At 43.4% G+C, this 18,592-nt stretch overlaps 1 protein-coding gene across 2 annotated transcripts; it reads left to right on the plus strand.

Annotated features, from left to right (window-relative positions):
• The first annotated feature begins 2,837 nt into the window (after nucleotides 1–2,837).
• NGDN (neuroguidin) lies at nucleotides 2,838–17,416 on the plus strand. Of its 2 annotated transcripts, none has more exons than XM_075828915.1 (10): nucleotides 2,838–2,960; nucleotides 8,782–8,841; nucleotides 8,961–9,032; nucleotides 14,411–14,548; nucleotides 15,496–15,633; nucleotides 16,062–16,179; nucleotides 16,257–16,425; nucleotides 16,544–16,697; nucleotides 16,999–17,059; nucleotides 17,185–17,416. In XM_075828915.1, exons 1-10 carry the CDS (start codon nucleotides 2,853–2,855, stop codon nucleotides 17,202–17,204), a joined length of 1,038 nt encoding a protein of 345 aa, XP_075685030.1. In that variant the 5' UTR covers nucleotides 2,838–2,852; the 3' UTR covers nucleotides 17,205–17,416. The 2 variants fall into 2 exon arrangements, with proteins under 2 accessions (XP_075685030.1, XP_075685031.1); XM_075828916.1 differs by having other exon boundaries at nucleotides 2,847–2,949.
• Nucleotides 17,417–18,592: the final 1,176 nt, after the last annotated feature.

An 18,592-nucleotide genomic window follows, 5' to 3' on the forward strand; every position in this document is an offset into this window, starting at 1 on the left:
ATGTTTTGCAGCGTTTGTGCAATAAAATCACTTATTTATAAAATAAATAAATTTTTGTGTCACCATATTCTGAGAGCCATAACGTTTGTATTTTTCAGTCAAAAAAACGGTGTAAGGGCTTGTTTTTTGCGGGACGGGATGTAGTTTGTATTGGTACCATTTTGGCATACATGCAACTTTTTGATCACTTTTTATTGTATATTTTGGGAGGGTTGGTAACCAAAAAATTGTGATTCGGGCACTGTTTTTCATTAATTTTTTTTGCGGTGTTCACCGTGCGGGAAAAATAATATTACAGTTTTATAGTTGGGGTCGTTCCGAACGCGGCGATACCAAATATGTGTACTTTTTTTAACGTGTTCATTTTTTTCCTATAATAAAAGACTTATTATAGGAAAAAAAGCATTCTTTGTTTGTCACTTCTAACTTTGATTTTTACACTTTTTAAAAACATTTTTATTATCTTTTTTTTACTTGTCCCACTAGGGGACACTTAGACTTGCAGCTTTGATCGCTGCTGGAACACATTACACTACACACGTAGTGTAATGTGTTCTGTCATTGTGACGTAACTGTCACACTGACAGGAAGCCTCGGAGGACCGGCCGGAGGCTGATCCTCCGAGGCTTCCGTACATGGCAACCAGGAGGTCATTGTCTGGCCTCTGGTTGCCATGGTAAGGATCGCCAGCCCCCGCAAATACATGTGGGGGGCTGCCGATCCGCTGTAAACCTCTTCGATGTGGTGATCGCAATCGACCACCGCATCGAAGGGGTTAATTGCCGATTTCAGCAGCGACAGGCCGCTGATCGGCAACGGGGAGAGCAGGGCTGACACCCTGCACAGTTAACCGCCGCTGCGGTGTAGCGCCGCGCGGCGGTTAACTGTTAAAGCGCGGACGTAACTGCACGCCCAGGTGCGCGAAGTTACTGCTCACCTGGACGTGCATTTACGCCAAGGTGCGGGAAGGGGTTAAGCAATGTTTTTTTTCTGGCCACTTTCTTAAAGCCCCACTCTCTAGAGCAGGGGAATTCGACTACTTTTAGCAAATTTCCACTTACAATTATTAATTGAAGGTCGGAGCTGAACACTAGTAGTAAAGATGTTGTCTTGCTAACTTTTTGCAAACTTTGTCAAACTATTTACATCCAGATTTATTGTTTATTAGTGGGAAAACTGGCATCTCTTTACTTTTCACCAGCCCTTTGAAATTAGGTACAAAAAGGGTGACTGCCATTTGAACAGACTGATGCAAATGCTAATTTGTGATCTGAGTGCAGTAGCTGTTCTTCACCAAATTCATAGTGGAGAATGCAGGTTCACAGGTATTTTTGGTCCCCGGGTAATCCCTTTAAGGGTATGTGCACACGAGGGCATTACGTCAGTAATTGACGGACGTATTTCGGCCGCAAGTATCGGACCGAACACACTGCAGGGAGCCGGGCTCCTAGCATCATAGTTATGTACGATGCTAGGAGTCCCTGCCTCGCTGCAGGACAACTGTCCTGTACTGTAATCATGTTTTGAGTACAGGACAGTAGTTCCACCGAGAGGCAGGGACTCCTAGCATCGTACATAACTATGATGCTAGGAGCCCGGCTCCCTGCACTGTGTTCGGTCCGGTACTTGCGGCCGAAATACGTCCGTCAATTACGGACGTAATGCCCTCGTGTGCACATACCCTTAAAGGGATTACCCGGGGACCAAAAATTGCTTTGTATTTATATTTTTATGTGAAAAGAAGTCACTTACTAATGTACTTTAATTTTTAATTCTGTACTGAATCCTGCAGTTCAAAACTGGTAAATTGTTGCCGGAAGTCCTGTAGTATTCCTAATATTGATGACGCGCCGACACGGCCCCACGTGACTGAGGGCTTGCTTTCTGTGCTGTTGGTGTCAGCATGTTATGAAGCACATGACCACAAGGGGCTGTCACGTTGCCTATCGCTGGAGTCCGGGAGCAGCGCAATGCTAGCGAGTCCAGCACTGCTCCCGATGTCACTGTCCATATATGGACAGTGACATCAAGAGTTCCCTATCGCTGGATTCCCCAGGCAGAGCATCAGCTGATGCTCTGACCGGGGACTCCAGCACTGCTCCCAATGTCACTAAAAAAAATGGAATAAAAAGTGATCAAAAGGTCACATGTACCCCAAAATGGTATTGGTGAAAACTACAGCTCGCCCCGCAAAATTTAGCAATCAGCTTAGCAATATGCACCTTTGGCTGTGATTGGTGCTCCCCGTTAGGCTGAATGTCTCTAGCCCGTTTTCAGCCTAACGAGGAATGCTGATACAGCCAAATGTGCCGAGTGCATCTGCCTCCTCGTTCCAGCGAAGGTGGAGGACCTCCTTGTTCTAAATTTTTTTATAGGTGTAATCGAGTATTTTGGAAAATAAAAAGGTGAGCCAGGAGAAGATGCAAAACGAAGAAATAGAGTGGGGCGAGTATTTATTTAGCCCACTGAACAATTAATGGGCAGTACCTGTTACAGTACATTTTGACTTCAACCTGTATTGCCTTACATTGCCCAGCAGAGGGCCCCCAAGTAACACATTTATTCAAAGGAGGAAGACGCTCACAGACACCAGCTAGGTATGATTTTACTCGGTACTTCCGCAAACTTTACTGATCAAATACAACATACAGAATCAAACTGCGATTATTCTTTAATATCCGGGTTAAAAAAAAGCTCTGCAATGTCTGCCTCTTGTCTTTCTGCTTATTAGGTCTATGCACGGTCTTTAGGCGGCCAAATAGACCAGCTTCCGGTATAGGACTGACCGGATAGTGTGCGCCCCTGTGATTGGTTACCGCTAGCGCCAGTTAGTCATTGGTAGATACTGTACTATGATTTCCGCTTCCTTGTCGGGGAGGGGCTGTACTGGAGGCGCCGCCCCGCGCGTGGTGTACCCAAGAGCAGTGCAGAGACATGGCTGCCGTGCAGGTGAGCAGCGTGTACGTTACAGACACCCGTGTGATAAGCCGCCATGGTTAATCCGGGACTATAGAAAATAAAGTGTATCGTCTCCAGCTGTATGAGGGACTACTGAATACTTAGAAATCATGCGTCTAGTTTTTGGGTATTCAGTTGAGAAACTCATTTGTAGTTAGTTATTGTGTTTTAGTGAAAGATTTGGTGCAGGTGGCCGCAATTGCTGCACGACTTTTACCTCAAGTGCTGAAAGCAGAAGAGTGACGTGTTAAGAGTGGAACATTTCTAAAAGGTGTTCCCGAGAATTAAACCTTTTTTTTCCCTCCTGAAAGGCACTGGTAACAGAAAAGGAGGCCACTGACTATCAGTTTTTTTTTGTTTTTTTTTTTACAACTGGAATGTTCTATTACTGCGTTTTTATCCCGATCTTTTCTACACGTGCATTTTTTTTAGCACAAGCAGCAGGTTACATATTTGCTCCTGCACACTCGTAACGTTAAATAAGTATGCCCGTCTAAAGCGATACGTGATCAGGTCTGCCCGTAACACTTTGCCAACATTGCATTCGGGCCATACTTTGATGTGTACGTTTTTATAGACTAAGGAATGCTTTGACCCCTTAATGACCAGCCTATTTTTTACGTTTTTCCATCGTCGCATTCTAAGAGCTATAACCTTTTTATTTTTGCATCGACATAGCTGTAGAAGGTCTTGTTTTTTGCGGGACAAGTTGTTATTTTTTAATAGCACCATTTTGAGGTACATATTATTTATTGATTAACTTTTTTTGGGGGGAATAGAAAAAAACCTGAAATTTCGCCACTCTTTTTCGCGTCTTAAATCTACACCGTTTACCGTGTGGTATAAATAACACAATAACTTTATTCAGCGGGTTGTTACGATTGCAACGATACCAAATTTGTATAGTTTTTGTATGTTTTACTACTTTTACACTGTAAAAACGCTTTTTTTTCAAAATTATTTGTTTTTGTGTCTCCATATTTGAAGAGCCGTGACGTTTTTATTTTTTCGCCGATGCGGTTGTATGAGGGCTTTTTTTTTTTTGCGGGAAGACTTGTAGTTTTTATTGGTACCATTTTTGAGTAGATACAACTTTTTGATCACTTTTTATCCCGTTTTTTTTAAGTCAGGATTCACAGAAAACAGCAATTTTTCCATAGTTTTTTATTACATTTTTTACGGCGTTCACCGTGCGGGTTAAATAATGTAATACCTTTATAGTCGGGGTCGTTACGGACGCGGCGATACCAAATGTGTGTAACTTTTTTACTTTTGTTTTTTTAATAGTAAAGCATTTTGTAAGGGGAAAAGGTGGGTTTTTCATTTTTTTTTCAAATTTTTTTTTTTTAATTAACTTTATTAAACTTTTTTTTTAACTTTTTTACTAGTCCCACTAGGGGACTATAATATGCGATTCTGCGATCGCTATTATAACACACTGCAATACTTTTGTATTGCAGTGTATTACTGCCTGTCCGTTTAACACGGACAGGCATCTGCTAGGTCATGCCTCCGGCATGATCTAGCAGGCATTCGCTCCAGGCAGACCTGGGGGCCTTTGTTAGGCCCCCGGCTGCCATTGATCGTGTCGGTGGGAGGGAGAGGGAGCTCCCTCCCTCTCTCCAAAACCACTCGGATGCGGTGCACGCTATTGCGCACCGCATCTGAAGGGTTAAACGGGTGAGATCGATACTAATATCGATCTCACACGTACGAGCAGGGACGCTCCCAGTCCTCAGCTGCCTCTGGCAGCTGAGAGCAGGGAGATTTGACGCTCCCTGCTCTGTTTACTTTATCCTGATGCAGTGCCGTAAAAAGGCGTATGCATCAGAATAAAGCCCATTAGTGACTGACGTGAAAAGGCGTATTGGCGGTCACTAACGGGTTAAGATTTCCAAAGCTTTTCTGGTGCAAAGTGTTCTAAAAAGTGTCGTCCTGCTCTATTCTGTTACAATTAAAGTCACCGTCAATGGAAAGACATAACTATACTTAACTTTTTCATGACCAAGGGTCATTGATGCCCCCTTTGTCCAGGTCAAATGTTCCATTTTTGATATGCACTCCTTTAAACGATATCTTTGGGACCGCTTTGAATAGTACAACTATTTTTACTTTGTTTTTTTACAAGACTTATGAGGCTTTCGTTTTCTAGATTCGTTTAATTCAGTGGTTTTAATTGTTACTATGAGCAGACAAATCACAAAAAATTAAAGAAAAACACGCACTTTTTTTTGTCATTTTATCTATCTATATACATACACACTGTAGAGCTCTGTAACAATTAGTCCTCATTCACACGACAGGGTTTCCCGTCCGGGTGCCGGCCGTTCATAAATCGGCCGGCACCCGGCTGCATTAGGAATAATAGACCCCTAATGGGGCTATTCACACGACCGATTTTTTTGACTGCCGGGAAAACCGGCCATCAAAAAATAGGACATGCTCTATTTTCGGCCGGGTTCCCGGCTCCCATAGAAGTCTATGGGGCCGGGTAATACACGGCCATCACCGGAATGTGTCCCGAGTGATGGCTGGGTTTTCCGTGGCTTGCGCTCTATCTCCTCTTCCTCACAGCGCAGAGTGCATGTGAGGAGGAGGAGTTGATGCCATTCGGACGAATGGCTGGACGCTGTACACTGTGTGGCAGGGCCGGGGTGTACAGCAGGTGGAAGGGAGCGCTGCGCTGGCTCCCTTCCCCTGCTTGTTTTAAAAGCGCCCTGGCCCGGCGACACCTTCCATGGCGCCGCTAGCAGCTGCGGCTGCTGTAGCGACGCCACTATAGCAGAGCGGGGAGGTATCTCCCTGCTCTGCTATGTGCTAGCTCTATTTTAGCTCCCTGAAGGAGCGGAATCCCCGTGTGTTCGGGGATTCCGCTCCTGGACAGAGCGCTTGATGTCTCTGTCCATATCTGGGCAGTGACATCAGGGGAAACTCCTGAAGCGGAATCCCCGAACTCATGGGGATTCCCCTTCAGGAGTTGCCGCTGATGTCACTGTCCAGATCTGCCCGGCCCGGAACGGATGCAAAAATAATGCAAACCGGCCGGGAAAAATGGCCGATTTTACCGGCCGATACTCGGGCTCGGGCAGGACCCGGTCGTGTGAATCCCGCCTTAGTCCTCTTCTCTCTCAGTCACCCTGGATCGCTGTGAGGGGAGAGTGAAGAAGGCTTTATACACGTGAAAAGAACGTCAGTCAACAACGAATCAACTGTCAGTTTTTCATGGCTGTTTTGCATCAATGTGTCTCAAAATTTGAATCTATTTCCCGGCCGTCTGACCATTTTTAACCAGCATTTGCCATCCGTTTTTCATGGACGTTCTAAAAAAAAAAAATGGATGAATTTTATTTGTTAGGGCTTTATGTCCCAACCCCCTGAAAACACCAAAGTGCCAATGTAGATAGTGACGCAATACCACTGTAGATAGTGCCACATTGACCACACAAATAGTGCCACAGTTCTCCCTGCCCACTTAGTGCCACACAGTGCCCATGTAGATAGCGCCAGTGTCCCCTGTAGAGTGCCAATATAATGCTACAGTACCCATGTAGATAGTGCCACACCCCCTGTAAATAGTGTCACCCTACCTGTAGATAGCAATATGCCTGCTGCAGATAGCGCCAAACCCCCTCCCCCCCGTAAATGGCACGCCCTTCCTGTAAATAGCACCACTTTAGCTCCCTGTAAGAGTGGAATCCCTATGGCCGAAGATTCCTCTTCTACAGGAAGCCCCTGATGTCTCTGTCCATATATGAATAGTGACATTAGGGCTTAACTCCAAGGATATGTGCACACACAAACTCAAAAACGTCTGAAAATACGGAGCTGTTTTCAAGGGAAAACTGCTCCTGATTTTCAGGCGTTTACGCAAACTCATGTTTTTTAGGCTATGTTCACACGGAGTATTTTGGGGGAGGAATATCTGCCTCAAAATTCCGTTTGGAACTTTGAGGCAGATATTCCTCTCCCTGCACGCCGATTTTCGCGGCAATTATCGTGCCGTTTTTCGCCCGCGGTCATTGAGCGCCGCGGGCATAAAACAGCGAGAAATACGCTTTCTCCTGCCTCCCATTGAAGTCAATGGGAGGTCAGAGGCGGAAGCGCCCGAAGATAGGGCATGTCGCTTCTTTTTCCCGCGAGGCAGTTTTACTGCTCGCGGGAAAAAGACGCCGACGCCTCCCATTGAAATCAATGGGAGGCGTTCTCGGGCCGTTTCTGCCGAGTTTTGCGACGCGGTTTCCGCGTCAAAAAACTCTGCAAAATACCCCGTGTGAACATAGCCGTAGGGCGTTTTTAACTGCCGTTTTTGGAGCTGTTTTTCTATAGAGTATGAAAAATGGCTCCAAAAACATCTCAAGAAACTGCCGCGTAAAAAACACGGCCCGTCGGAACAGAACGCTGTTTTTCCCATTGAAATCAATGGGCAGATGTTTGGGGGCGTTCTGGTTTCGATTTTACGGCCCGAAAAATGGCCGAAAATAAGCCGTGTGATCATACCCTAAAAGCGGAATCCCCTGCTAGACGGGATTCCGCTCCAGGAGTAGCCCCTGACCTCACTGTCCATATATGGATAGTGACACTAGGAGCTTCTCCAGTAGCAGAATTGTCGGCCGGGGATTCCGCTCTTAGAGAGAGCCACTAACGTCACTGCAAACGGACAGTGACGTCAGGGGGTCTGTCTAAAAGTGGAATCCCCAACCAGTGCGATCTGACACTGGGGATTCCGCTCCTAGATTCAGTTCAGGTGGTGCTATTTACAGCGGGGGTGGCACTATCTACACTGGGGATGGGAAGATGGCGGGCGCTCCCTCTAGGAAGGGAATCCTCGCTCTGGCCTGGGATTCCGATGCTGGAGGGAGCTTGGGTGGCGCTATCTACAGAGGGTTGTGGGTGGCACTATCTACAGTGGGGGTGTATTCCAGGGCTCTCAAAGCCCCGGCACACATGAGTGCAGCGCTGCTCACACTGAAGCAGCACTGCACTCATTGAACCCTTTCAAGGCTGCCAACATCTATACACGTGCTAACTGCACGGGGCATCGAGAGTTAGAACGTATATAACCGTATGGCAAGCGTGAAGGGGTTAAATGGGCTTTCCTATAATCAATATTTATCACTTGTCCTCAGGATAGGTGATAAATATCTGATCGGTAGAAGTCTGACCGCTGGGATCCCCACTGATTTATGAGAATGGGCTTACCTTGCCCTTTAATAGGAATGGAGAAGTAGTGAGCATGCTCGGCCACTGCTTTATTCATTTCTATGGGGCTGCCGAAGATGGCGCTCTATGTAACTTCCATATACTTAAAATCTGCAAAATAATAATTCTGTAATCCTGCAGCACGCCGTCAAATATACAGTGGAAATTTCTACTATATGTGAATGGGGTTTTGTTTTGCACTCACTAGCATTCTACTGTAAATTTGTTACATCTGTACGATACCGTAAGGCTGGGATCACACATGCAGTATTTGTTGCAGTTTTTTTTTATCCAAAAATAAGAAGAAATATAAAGGAAAGACTGATACATCTCCTCTCTATTGTATCTACTCATGTGTTTGGCTAAAAAAAACTTCCACAAAAGCTGCATGTGTGTCTGCGTAGGAGGAGTTGTAACGTGCGGCATAGTATGGCGAAAGATCTGCTGCACTATTAGGTTTGCTAAGATTAGGGAGTTGCTATTTGTCCAATTTCATAAGATATTGCCGTGTATGTGTTAATTCAACAGTCTCCATTTTTTTCAAAACTTTCAAGAAAAGTGCATTTGAGGTCAAAAGCATCCTGGAAAATAGGCTGTGGACATCATTCTTTTTTTTTTTTGTAGGCTATAACATCTGAGGATCTGTCAGCAGCAAAGGCTTTGTTTAGTACAATACAAGAGCAGGTAAGTGATGTGCTGCTCCCACCAGACTCATTCTGCACATTTTCATTTGTGGAGTGTTCTAGTCTTTCTTTTGTACTGGTCTTTATGATATAAATGTAACACTTTATGTCCAACGACAGGTAACAGCGGTCACAGCGCATGTTCAAAACCTAACTGAGAAAGTCCGCAATGGGGTCTACCCTACAGAAAAGGTGAGGAGAAAACCTAGAGTTTTGAATTGAATATTGGTCCTGAGATCCCTGGTGCCAGTGTACCATGGTTCGACATTAAAAGTTCTAGTTTACATTAATATACATATAACACAATTGTGCGCGGCCTTACGGCTAGGTTGACAAAGGGGTTGTGCACTAATATGAGGCAGCAGCTGCGAGGACTAGTCTGCTTACGAAGGGTGAAGTCACACACGGCAAATTTTGTTGCAGAAATTTTGGCAACTGAAAATAGGTTCCATTCATCTTAATGGAAATTGCAGAAATTCATAAACCTATTGCAGAAACAACTGCATTCAGACGTAGGAAACTGATTTTCAGTCGTAATAATTTCTGCAACAAAATCAGCCGCATGTGATTGCACCCTTAGTGTATGTTCACACGCTTAACAAAAAACGGCTGAAAATACAGAGCGGTTTTCAAGGGAAAACTGCCTGTGATTTTCAGCCGTTATTTAATCAACTAGTGTTTTTTGCGGCGTTTTTTACGGCCGGTTTTGGAGCTGTTTTATATTGAGTCAGTGAGAAACGGCTCCAAAAACTGCTTAAGAAGTGACATGCACTTATTTTTACGAGGCGTTTTTTTTTACGCGGCCCTTTATAAATCAATAGGCAGATGTTTGGAGGCGTTCAGCCCCTGCATTTCTAGCCGTTTTTCGGGGCGTTTACGGCCTAAAAAACGACTGAAAATAGGTCGTGTGAACATACACTTAGGGTCAGTTAACAGTGTTTTTTTGTCGCTGAATTCGATGCGGAGACCACGTTGGAATCTGCGCCAAAAAGCTGCCAATATCGTCCCCCATTGATTTGAATGGGAGGCAGAGGCAGTTTTTTTTTCCCTGTACACTTTTGGCCGCACGTGGGGAAAAAAAAACGTCATGTCCTTTCTTGTCTTGAGTTCCACCTCTGACCTCCCATTGAATCAATGGGAGGCAGAAAAAACCAGCGGCGCTCGTTTCTGAGCGTTTGTTGCTGCATTTTTTTCCCCTGCAGTCCTAGTTTCAATGGCCACGGGCGAAAAAACGTAAAAAAATATGTGCAGGCGGTTTAAAATCTGCCTCAAAATTCCTGAAGGAATTCTGAGGCAGATTTTTTTTTCTGCCTGCAAAATACTCTGTGTGAACAGGGCCTTCGAGTCCTATTAAAGGGAACCTGTCATCCACAATATGCTGCTCTCACTGAGGGCATCATAATGTAGTGGCAGACATGCTGATTTTAGTGGTCTGTCACATATTTACTACTGCAAACCCTTTTCTGAGAACTTGTATTCAGACTTCATGCAGAGCTGGCAGAGAGGAGTCTGGCGTATTCATGAGCTGCTGCAAGCTATGCCCACTTTCCGCTTGCTCTTTGCTGATTGACAGATGTATCCCTTTTACGGTGCATAGGGAGACATCTGTCAATCAGCAGCAAGTGGGACTCATCTCTGGCAGCACTGCATGGGCTCTGAATGTAAGTTTAGTGAGGGCAGCATAATGTGGATGACAGGTTCCCTTTAAAACAGGCTTCTCCTTACAGCCACTTGCTAGGACAAGCCTGCAGCCTATCTGCTCCCTCCATTCACTCTAACACAATGGGGGAGATCTGTCAGAACTAGTCCAGCTCTTACTTCTTTGGAAAATGAAAGCAAAAACCCTGTATTGCCATCAACCACTGCTCCACTTTTCCTTTGCATCAGTTTTGATAAATATCCCCAATTTTTTTATAATAAAGTGTCATCTCTTCATGTGCTTATCCCTCCTACCCGAACTTCAAATTACTGCGGATGTACTGGTGCTCATGCCACCCACTCTGCAGCGAGCTGCAACACAGATCCAATAAAGTGACTGGAGCCACACTGCAGTTCACGGCACAGCCAGTAGGTGGGAGCACCGCTGGGGGGGGGGCACTGCTAAATCAGCTCTGCGGCCACTTCACCCTCAGGATCAGTTGGGGTCCTGGCAGTTGGACCCCCACCGATCACAGTGATGGCATAATATTCTAGCAAAATGCCATCACATTGTGTTATCAGAATAACCCTTTAAGCTGGCCATATACATTAGTCATGTAAGCAAATCCCCTTGATTTTGACTAGGCAAAAATGAGCAGGCATGTTCCCCACCCGTTATAAGATTCCCATGTCCTCTTGAAACTATCATGCATGCTTTACCAGACCAAGTGTGATGGATGAGATGGCCCCCAAACGAGCGTTATATCGACAGCCATCTCATGTTTATGGCCAGCTTTAGGTTGCAGTCACATGTGGCAGATTTTGTTGCAAAATTTCTTCTACTAAAAGTAGTTTCCATTCACCTAAATAGAACTTGCTGAAATCCATACACCCGCTAGAGAAACAACCTCATTCAAATGAATGGAACGGCGCTATTGTTTCGGGGAAAACCACGGACAGCCCAACGGAAAGCCGACAAGACCCATATAAAGTCATTGGGTTCCATCAGCCGCCGGTGGTGTCCGTGGAGAAGGGACCGTTGCTTCCAGTATTCCCTTGTTCTGCTCCTCTGACGGAGCAGAACGGAATGGCCTGACACAGATATGAACAGGGCCTTATCTTTTAACCCCTTCCTGACATCAGCCGTATATATATATATATATATATATATATATATACATACATGGTGGGGGAATAAGAAGCAGACTAACGTGCTGTTCCATAGGACGAGCGTGTGGAATTGTGTGTAGCAGCCGACACTTCAGTGTAGTGAGTGGAATCCCGCTGGTTTAACCCCCTCAGATGCCGCGGTCAAAAGCGACCGCGGCATCTTAGGGGTTAGAAACAAGAAAGGCGGCCCCCTCTGACGTTGCATCTCCACCCACCTGTGATGCGATTGCCGATGGTTGGCCTGGTGGCCATCTTTGTGGAGACAGGGCTTCATAGGAGACTGTCAGTATGACAATATACTTCAATACATTAGTATCGCAGTATATCATGCAAGCGATCTGACGATTGCTAGTTCAAATCCCCTAGGGGGACTAGTAAAAATTAAATATTTTTTTAATATCCGTCACTGTGCAAAGGTTTTAGGCAGTTGTGCATAGTAAGAATGCTTTAAAAAATAGAAGTGTTAATAGTCTTATTTAATGAATTAACCAAATGTAAAGTGAATGAACAGAAGTGAAAACTAAATTTAAATCAATATTTGGTGTGACCACACTTTGCCTTCAAAGAAGAAAAAAAAAGCCTCATACCGCTCAAGTGACTGAAAAATAAGAGTTATGGTTCGGAGTATGGAGACAAAACGCAAATTTTTTTTTCCCTGTAAAAGTAGTAAAACATTAAAAAAATCGATATAGATTTCATATAGCTGTAATCGTATTGAACCGCAGAATAAAGCTAACATGCCGTTTTTACCGCACGGTGAATGCTTTCAAAACGAAGGAAAACACAACACTCAGGCAATGAGTGAAGGGGCAGGGCACTTCTTATAATCCAGGGTGATTAGACAATTCTAAACATATGTGCGCGCTGGGCCTTTAAGGCCGGGACTGTGCTCGCGCGCACACCCTAGTGGTCACTGCAGGCCAGGACGGCTGCATGTGCTGGCATCTCCTGGGAAGGAAGGCGTCGGCAGGATAAGGAGGCCGCAGACGTTACAGCCAGTTCAACCAGTACAGGCCAGTTAATAAATAATCCTATAGGAGTCAATGGAAGACATCCCAAAAATTTGATAGCCAGCAACAAATTTCTATGTGCATTGGCTACCTGCCTGCCTGCTGGGTATAGTTTTCACAAGAATAGGGCACGTTTTCCAACAGTGAGAAGGTGTTTCACTGAATTCTGCCTTATTTAATTTGATAAGTGTAAGGGTGCGTTCACAAATATCCGTTGCATCAGCATCAGTTTTTTTGTCTCTAATGATTACTGATGCAAAAAAAAAATGTATCAGTTGTCATTAGGCTTTTTCACAATTTTTACTGCAGAACCATCAGTTGTCTTTAGTTGTCATCAGTTTTTACCATCCATTTTTAACATCCGTTTTTACTACAATGGTCCACCAAAAAGGTTGTCTAGGCTCTAAAAATGTGCCAATTTTATCAGAGTGGTGCATAGCTTCTGATATATTGGATACATGATAGATGAGATACATGTTGTGTACCATGTCAGGGCTCTCCTTCTCTGCTCCGGCCTTGGCGCTACACTGAAGTTTGACACACACATTGTAATGTCACATGTATCATATTATGTGCAGTGCCAAGGCTGGCGCCGAGAGAAACCCCAGAAGGCAGCTGCTGTCCACTGACCTTACCTCAGATCAGATCTTCGAAGCCGCCATGGGAGCCTGCAAAGACGCCAAACACTAGCCCTAATTTCAGGGAGTAGCTAGTTTTTGGTGCCTTTACAGGTACCCAATCCCACCCCGCATCTCCTACACCCCGACACCCGGACCCTGTTGTGTGAATAGATACAACAGCAATCCGTTCCGTGTTTCTGTTTTTGAAGAATTTTAAAAACAGATGAATTTCATGTGTATGTAATGAAACAGTGCTCTCTGTAGATAACAACGTAGTGCCCTCTGTAGATGGTACCACCCCCACTGTACATAGCTCTTACCCCCCCTACCGTGGACATATATGGACAGTGGAGTCAGGGTCTCCTCCTGGAGGGAATGCCCGGCCACATCTACAGTGGCGCTATCTAAAAAGGGGGGGGGGGTGTCACTAAATTCTGCTCCTGCTCGCATTCAGGTGGATACAGCAGGACCTGGCGTTCATCTCGGCCACAGTTAATTAAGATAGGACACGGAGCCGGACCCAAAAACGCTGCAGGTAACTTTTTTTGGATCCGGCTCCTGCACAGGTCCAGCGCCTTATGGCGCCACAACTGATGTCCCCTTTGCCAGAACAGATCCCATAGAAAGCTATTGTAAGCTTTCTCATAGATCCCATAGAAAGCTAGGTGTTCTGCAACTCGCCGGAGGGAAAACTGAAGCGCACATATGTGAACGACCCCTAAGAGGTAGGATTTTTGGAGCTTTTTATGTAGCAAAATATATTGTAGTTGTATTGTGTGAAAAAATATTAGACCTAGAAATATTAGATAGTTTTGACCTTCCTGGGCTACTTTTAAGATTTTGTAGAAAAGGAATGGTGACTGCAGAAACATCATTGGTGCATAGGAAGAAACTACAGACCGCACACACCTAAAACACATTAGAAAATCTTAACGTAGAAAGCAAAAATTGGGGAAAGTCCTATCTGTTTAGCGATCATTAAAATAAGACAATATTGGGAATTGCTTGATGCAGAGTATATCTGGTTACTCTTCTACCATCTATTATTACAAAAATATAATGGTAATCTGTCTATACAATATAGTGTGTATTTCAAATACCTTGTGACTGAATCTTGAGTGGTTTCTTATAGGGTCTTAGTTTCCTAGAGCTGAAGGATCAGCTGCTCTTGCTGTATATGCAGGATCTTTCTCACATCATCATGGAAAAAGCTTCTGGGAGGTCACTGAAGGAAAACCCAGGAATCATGAGACTGGTGGAGATACGCACAGTAAGTAGACCCTCTATCAAATTTATCTTACATTTATTCTCACATGAGAGAGAAGACCTCTACTGTACTTGTGAAGAGTGGTTGTGTAACGAACAGTTGTATTACAAGTATATGTCAGGGGTTATTAAATCTACACATGGTATAGTACAAATGGTTTTAAAGAGGCTCTGTCCCCAGATTATAAGTGCCCTATCTCCTACAAAATCTGATCGGCGCTGTAATGTAGATACGTTTTTCAAAATAAAAGCCAATATCATATTTTAGCAAGCTATGAACAATTTTTGATTTATGTTAATTAGTTTCTTGATAGATAACTGGGCGTTTTTTACCTTTTTACCAACTGGGCGTTGTAAAGAGAAGTGTATGACGCTGACCAATCATTTTCAGCTGTAATCGTAACACAGCGTGATCACGCAAGATCACACTGTGCTGTCACATACTCCCACATTAACTTTACCGAAGTGTCGGGAGTGTGAATAGACATCGCATCCTGGCTGGAGGTGATGTCTATTCACTCTCAAGACACTTCGGTAAAGTTAAGATGGGAGTATGTGACTGCACAGCATGATCTCGCGAGATCACGCTGTGCTGCGATTACAGCTAAAAATGAATGGAGAGAAGTGTATGATGCTGATTGGTCAGCGTCATAAATTTCTCTTTACAACGCCTACTTGTTAAAAAACGCCCAGTTGTCTATTGAGAAACTAATTAGCATTAATATAAAATTGCTCATAACTTGCTCAAAAATGATCGTTTTTCAAAATAAAAACCACTGTTATCTACATTACAGCGCCGATCAGATTATGTAGAAGATAGGGCACTTATAATCTGGTGACAGAGACTCTTCAAGGTTAGTTGTACCTTGTTCAGTTAAACTTATTTACACACACGTCATGTTAAAAAGTCTTTTTGGCTGGCGGTGGGTTCAAAGACTTGTGTTTTCTCAGGTTTTGGAAAAAATGCGTCCAATTGATCAAAAGCTGAAATATCAAATAGATAAGCTGGTGAGAGCTGCTGTGACCGGGAGTCTTGCTGAGAATGATCCCCTGCGTTTCAAACCCAATCCTCAGAACTTAATGAGTAAGGTAAGGTTATGATGTAAGATGAGTTGTGCAAATATTTTGCCCATTAATTCACTTTCCGTTATATTAACCCATCAACTTCATACTTGGGGTATGTTCACACATACTTTTTTTTAGGCGTATGTCTGAGCGTAAACGCTTTGAAATACGCCTGGAAAAAACACTAGCAAAACGCCTACAAACATCTTCCCATTGAATTCAATGGGAAATCCACTTCGCTGTTCACATGAAGTGTATTTTTACGCTGCTGAATTGAAAAAAAAAAATGCCTTGTAATAAGTAGCATGTCACTTCTTGAGGCGTTTTTGGAGCTGATTTTGCTTTGAAAACCGCTCCGTAATTTTTCTTTTTGTATGTGTGAACAAACCCTTAGTTTACTTCAACTTAATAACACTTTTTCTTACCCACATATGTTTCCCCCTATTTTACAGTTGGAGGAGTCTGATAAAGAGGGTTCAGAAAGCAATGAAGATGAGAGTGGTGTAGAAAAGAAGTCTCAGAACAAGGCCAGGAAATATGTACCTCCTAGACTTGCACCAGTTCACTTTGGTAAGTAACGTTTAACTTTGTAATCTGTAACATGTAACTAGAGTTTCTGGAGCACTGATTTGTAAATCTTCTCTCAGATGATACTGAGGCAGAGAAGGAACTCCGAATTCTACAGCGGGCTAAGAAACGGGCTCTGAGCAGCTCGGTCATCCGGGAGCTAAAAGAACAGTATACAGATGCTCCTGAAGAAATCCGAGAAGGTAGAGCCTATCACATGATGCATCATGACAAAGAAGACCAGCATCGGTGAGTAGTATTGCTATCTTGCCAGCTGTGACCTGTCAGGCTACGACAGCAGTTTGCCACTCTGCTTTGTTTTCTTTAGTTTATGAAAGACTGATTTTCTGTTCTTTCTTTTTTAAAGGACAAGCTATGAAGAATCTATGATGGTTCGATTAAATATGACTCGAAAGGAAAAGGCCCGTAAGAAGAGATCGCTTGCCATGACCTCACAGCTCGGTTCACTCACACACTTCAGAGATATTAGTGCTCTGACTGGAGGAGAAGCCAGAACGGAGGTGAGAAGAGGCTTGTGTGCTGGGCATCTTTAGTTGCTCATATACATTCAATTTAGATCAGCCACAATTCAGCCAATCGTTTGTACATGGGATCGTTCCTACAAACTATTCGACCACCATAACAATATGGTAATAAACAGAATGCACTTTAGTGCTGAGTCATGTGAAACAGTCTGCATTACATATGTCTTTTGGAGTTGGGTGTTTTTCTTTATTAAATAAGAGACGGCTATTACTGGGTCCTTTTTTTTCTTTTCTTTTTTTCATACATTTTTTTCATAAATTTTTTTCTTAAATATAGGACATGATGCCTTCTGCCAAGAAATCCAAGAAAGGACCCAAGAAAGGGAAAAAGAAGAAAGGTACATTTTTACACAAGTTTGTATGTTATGTTAGACTATTGCTTGTTCATTTTTGCAATACATCAATAACTCAGTTATGCAAAATGTAAACCTATTCCAATTCACTTATTTTCTAACCTTTCCAGGCTTTAGAAAGCGCCGCTGAGGAGTGACCACTATTCAACATTGCCTTTCAACGAGTGTATCATGCCAGCAATTTCATATTACTGCTAACCACTCGTTGCTTTGGTATCTGTGAGGAACCCTGGTTATGAATAACTGTTAATCTATTATATTGACTCATGGGGTCCGTTTCATGTTCGTTTTGATTGTACTGGAAAATGTAGCTCTATTAAAGGATTCGATGTATAAAATTAATTTAATTAACGCGATTTGCATAATTAATTCTGAGCATGGCGTCTTGTGTTTTCTGAGGGCATTAAACATTTTACTTGAGTTCACACTACCGTCAGAGGCTCCGTTAGACGTAAGTGTGTCAAACTTTTTATCTCTTGAAGTCTGGGCTATTTTCCCGAGCAAAAGAGACAAGCACATATGATCAAGTGCACTCACACACTCACCTCACTCAACCCACTCACTCACTCTCACACTCTCTCTAGGAAATTGTAGTTCTATGGTGATTTCACTGAGGAGGAAGGTCCTAGCAGGGTAGTATCTAATTATTTCTTGCTACAATGTCTGAAAAAACAGTGGGGCTCAGAAGCGGGACACAACAACTTACAGATTTTAGTTTTTCTAGTGAAGAATAGGGGTACATTAGAAAATAGACACATCACATAAAAATGCTAACAGGCCAAAAAAATAAGCCTAAAACTTGGTAACAAGTGAACTAGAAACAGTGCAAAAAGATAGCTTGGTGAGAAACAAATCAGTAGTCAAATTATTATTTTTTTTTTCTAGTGCAGTTAGGTGATCTATAGCATAATTGTGCAAATCTTACTCCGCCATCTCTCAACTAAAAAAAGGGGGTGGGGAGTAAAGGGGTATTATTGATTTTGCTCACAGGATCATGGCATGACACATTTCAAAGCTGGACGTAGAGAACTGGAACCTTTCTACTTTTATCTGGGCGTGTGACTGTCAGTTTCTCATTGGTCATGTACCAAGACTAAAGGCCCTTTTATACTGGCCAATTATCGGGCAAACGATCGTTGATAGAACGCTCGTTGCCGATAATTGCCCTGTGTAAACAGGGCAGCAATCAGCAGATGAACGAGTAATGTTTTTTTTAAAAAAAAAAAAGTTAAATATTGTTGTCGTAGCGCATCTCCCTGTGTAAACAAGGAGACGTGCTGCCGACATGATTTATGGGGACAAGCGATCCGAGTAATTACAATTTTTATTACAATTTTTACTCACACACAATTACTTTCTTTTCGACAATAAATTCTACCACCAACTTAAAGGCACGGCCATGGGCACTGTTTGTGCACCCACTTACGCAAATTTATTTTTGGGGTGGTGGGAGGACACTTTAATTTTTAACGACGATCTACTCCCCTTCACTTGTCACATTTCCTTCTGGGGTAGATA

Source organism: Rhinoderma darwinii, chromosome 1, assembly GCF_050947455.1.
Source record: "Rhinoderma darwinii isolate aRhiDar2 chromosome 1, aRhiDar2.hap1, whole genome shotgun sequence".
NCBI classification, from domain to species: Eukaryota; Metazoa; Chordata; class Amphibia; order Anura; family Rhinodermatidae; genus Rhinoderma; species Rhinoderma darwinii.

Coding starts and splice junctions, on each gene's coding strand:
- NGDN (XM_075828915.1), top strand. CDS start 2,853: ATGATTTCCGCTTCCTTGTCGGGGAGGGGCTGTACTGGAGGCGCCGCC. Junction 9,033..14,410: donor GGGTCTACCCTACAGAAAAG/GTGAGGAGAAAA, acceptor GGTTTCTTATAG/GGTCTTAGTTTCCTAGAGCT. Junction 16,426..16,543: donor GACAAAGAAGACCAGCATCG/GTGAGTAGTATT, acceptor TCTTTTTTAAAG/GACAAGCTATGAAGAATCTA.